The following is a 3,324-nucleotide window of genomic DNA, read 5'->3' as shown; positions in this document are numbered from 1 at the left end:
TATGCATTTAATTTTTTTCTTTTCAAGGAAAGTAGAGTTATGAGAATTTGATTGTGATTGTGTGAAATTGCCTAACTCTTGTGAGGGTCAGGCGCCCATTTCCCCTCTTATTCTTTTTCTCCTTTGAGCAAATGACAGCGAGTTCTCAGGTTTCTTCCATACCTATTGCTATCAATTTAACTATTGAAACCCTAAAGTTAATGTTGGCTATGCCCTAAAATAGTATGTTTTGATAATCCAGCAATTTAACATTGTTGAACATAAACCAATTTTAGCTCTCTCTTTTATGAACCCTAAAACTTTTCTTCTACCGTTTAAAACAATAACCTTAGAAACTTACTTCCACCTAAACCCACCATGAATCGACTTGTAGCCAGCCTTAGGCTAAGTTTCATAGAGTTTTCCTACATCACAACCCCACCTAAATCCCCCTATACCTTCCCACTACAATAGCACGGGCACATCATTTGAAACCCATTATCAAAAAAAAGGAGAAATAACAAAGATCAGTATTTAGATAAATCATGGCATGTCAAACAAGAACGATCCTTTGATGAAGGATGAGAACTAAAATATGTTTCAAATCGAAGAATGAGAAGTAAAGTAATAGAGTGAAGTTTTGGACGCCCTAGAGCAATGTCTGAAGAAAAATCTAATTGTAGTTCCGATGGCCCTACATTTTGACAATCCATCTCAACTAAACATTAGTTGAAGTTCAATTCTCTTTCAAAAAAATGATTTTTTTTTTTTTTTCTTTATCAATATTTATGTCACAGATTCCCTGATTCTCATGCCATGCCAAGCCAAGCCAATTTCTTTATATCATCATTTTAATACTTTCAACCTTTAAGAAACAAAAAGAACTTCCTGCAACATTTCATAAAATATTAAACTGATAAGATAAATTACATTATATTATAATCCATAAGGAGATCCAGTGCTTTATGCGATTGATTATATTCCAAATCTAAATCATAAACCAGACACTATAACAGATATAATACAAGATTTAATTCTACACCCTATGGTTCTACATCAGAAGAAGTCATCGCAAGTTATATGGCATAAAGCAATTTTCCAAATTCCCATTCCATTGTCATTTAATAAGAATTTCATCCCTTACATTCTCAAGAAACAAAATTAGCCTCAACCAACAACTCATAAAAATTTAATCTTACAAGATCAAACCATCATACATTATATAGCCTACAATGAGATCCAGAAGCTTATGCGAATGATCTAGCATCTATCAGACAAATTTACCAAAACTTGCACCATTAGCTTGTATAAAAACAATCCGAATATCAAGAAAGATGCATATATGAATAAAATAAGAACTAGAAAAGTTCTTCATTGGGATGGTTCCTACAGAGTTACACTTACACATATAAAAGTAAAAGAACAAAAAAAGAAAAGAAAAGAAAAATAAAACAAATACAAAAATTAAAAGTTGAAATTTGGTAACTGAGATTCTTACTCTCCTAAAATACATGAAAATTGGCCCCGATAAGCAGCAGCTGCGAACCTCGAATCCCTAATACCAGCAAGAAAAACAACAATAAAACTAGCAATAGATAATGGATAATCTAAGCCACATTCCTAACACCACAACTTGCAGAATGAGCGAAAGAAACTGATCGAGAGTCACCCAATTTCCTTCAGCCCCTCTCTTCCTGGTTTTTTTTATTTTATTTCCATACCCATTTTCTCCAATTCATTTCTTGTGTTTCTAAATTAGTTTAACAATGGAATCAATCCTGCGAATCGCTCTTCTTGCCCAATCCATCCCCCCCTCCTTCCCTCTCCTCCAACAACCTCCCCGACTCCTCGTCGGCCTGCTGAGCCTTCTTCTGCGCCTCTTTGGCCTTCAAAGCCTGCAACTTTGAATGATTGTAATACATAACACCCAAAAACGCAAGCCCATACCCAAACAAATTGATGGGAGTCACAGTATCCTTAATCACGGACCACGAAAACGCAATCAACAACCAGTCCTTGACAACCCCAGCGACATTCATAGTCAAAGCCGATGTCTTCCCAACAAGCAAAAAAACAGCAAGATTCAAAGCAAAAGCACAAAGCGAATTGGTCCCAAAAATGGCGAAATCGAAATGGAAACTGGAAGTGTCTCTCAAAACAGGGAATTCAACGAAAAGCCAAGGAACAGAGAGAAAAACAAAGCAACAAGGCGCAACATAGTAAAGCGAAGTGATTGGATTCAAAGTAATACCTTTGGAAGTAAGCAAGATCTGAATCAAAACCAATCGAGTGGCTTCGAAAGCCACAGCGCCGAGTTGAAGAAAAACCCCCCAGGAATCGAATTTGGCTTCTCCGTAGGCGGCGATGGCGACGCCGAAGGAGATGGAGAGCATATTGGCCATGGTGTTGGAGTTGAAAGAGTCTTTTCGGAAGATGATTCCGATGGAGTAAACAGCGACAGGCATTAGGGCTTTGAGCATCTGGATGAAGGAGACGGAGAGGTAGATGTAGGCGGAGTTGGAGAGCCAGAGAGAGAGGGAGTAGAGAGCGCCGATGGGGACGACGGAGGAGAGGTAGACGTCGCGAGACATGGAGACGGGTTCGACGAATTTGAAGACGCGGATGATGAGGAAGGCTAGGGCAGAGCAGAAGAACATGTGGATCATGGTAAGTGAGATGGGGAAAGGCCAGTTGTAGAGCTTGCGATCCAGGATGTACTTGTTGTAGACGATCACTGTGAAGCTCAGGAAGATCCAGATCGCTACGTACGTGTAGGAGAGGACGATCTTCTTTATTACGCCATTCGAGAGTGCTCCCCCTTTGCCCATTGTTGTGGCTTTCGAGCGGGGAGGTGCGCAGGATACGCAGGGAGTGGGTGCAGGATTAGAGTTAAGAAGAAGGGGAAGGGGTTAGAGGGGGAGGCTGAGATGCGGAGGAGTATTATATTAGAAGAGTTTGAAGAAGGGCTGGTAGATTATTGAGGTGGGGTAGACTATTAGGCCGTTTGTTTTGGGGATAGAATGGCGGAGATTGATAATGAGAAAATTGATAGTGAAAAATTGTTAAATTATTTTTATATAAAATAATAAAATAAATAAAAAAATATAAAAAATTAAACATTATATTTAAAAAAAATTCTCAATATATAAAAAATAAAAAAATTTCTAATCCCCTCACTATTTTCTAATACCATCTCTACCTCCTCCTTACCAATCCCCTTCCAAGGGTATTAGCAATACCAAGGGACTAATAGTCCCAAGATTTTCTCTGCAAACAAACAGGGGCTTTAGTAATACCTTGGTATTACTAGTCCTAATACCTTCCCTATAGCCCAAAACAAACGGG

General features: G+C 38.5%; 1 protein-coding gene across 1 annotated transcript; it reads right to left on the bottom strand.

The window, feature by feature from the left end:
- Positions 1–1,302: 1,302 nt before the first annotated feature.
- On the bottom strand, positions 1,303–2,964 carry LOC114300615 (putative sugar phosphate/phosphate translocator At2g25520). Its single transcript, XM_028245476.2, has one exon. The coding sequence runs from the start codon at positions 2,805–2,807 to the stop codon at positions 1,752–1,754; it is 1,056 nt and encodes a 351-aa protein (XP_028101277.1). The 5' UTR covers positions 2,808–2,964; the 3' UTR covers positions 1,303–1,751.
- Between the last annotated feature and the right edge of the window lie 360 nt (positions 2,965–3,324).

The sequence above is a fragment of the Camellia sinensis genome, chromosome 11 (genome assembly GCF_055761805.1).
Source record: "Camellia sinensis isolate YWXY chromosome 11, ASM5576180v1, whole genome shotgun sequence".
NCBI lineage: Eukaryota > Viridiplantae > Streptophyta > Magnoliopsida > Ericales > Theaceae > Camellia > Camellia sinensis.
This window is presented reverse-complemented; position numbering and strand designations above follow the sequence as displayed.

Bases quoted from the DNA above. Each gene is read 5' to 3' on its own strand.
- LOC114300615 (XM_028245476.2), bottom strand. From the start codon at position 2,807: ATGGGCAAAGGGGGAGCACTCTCGAATGGCGTAATAAAGAAGATCGTC.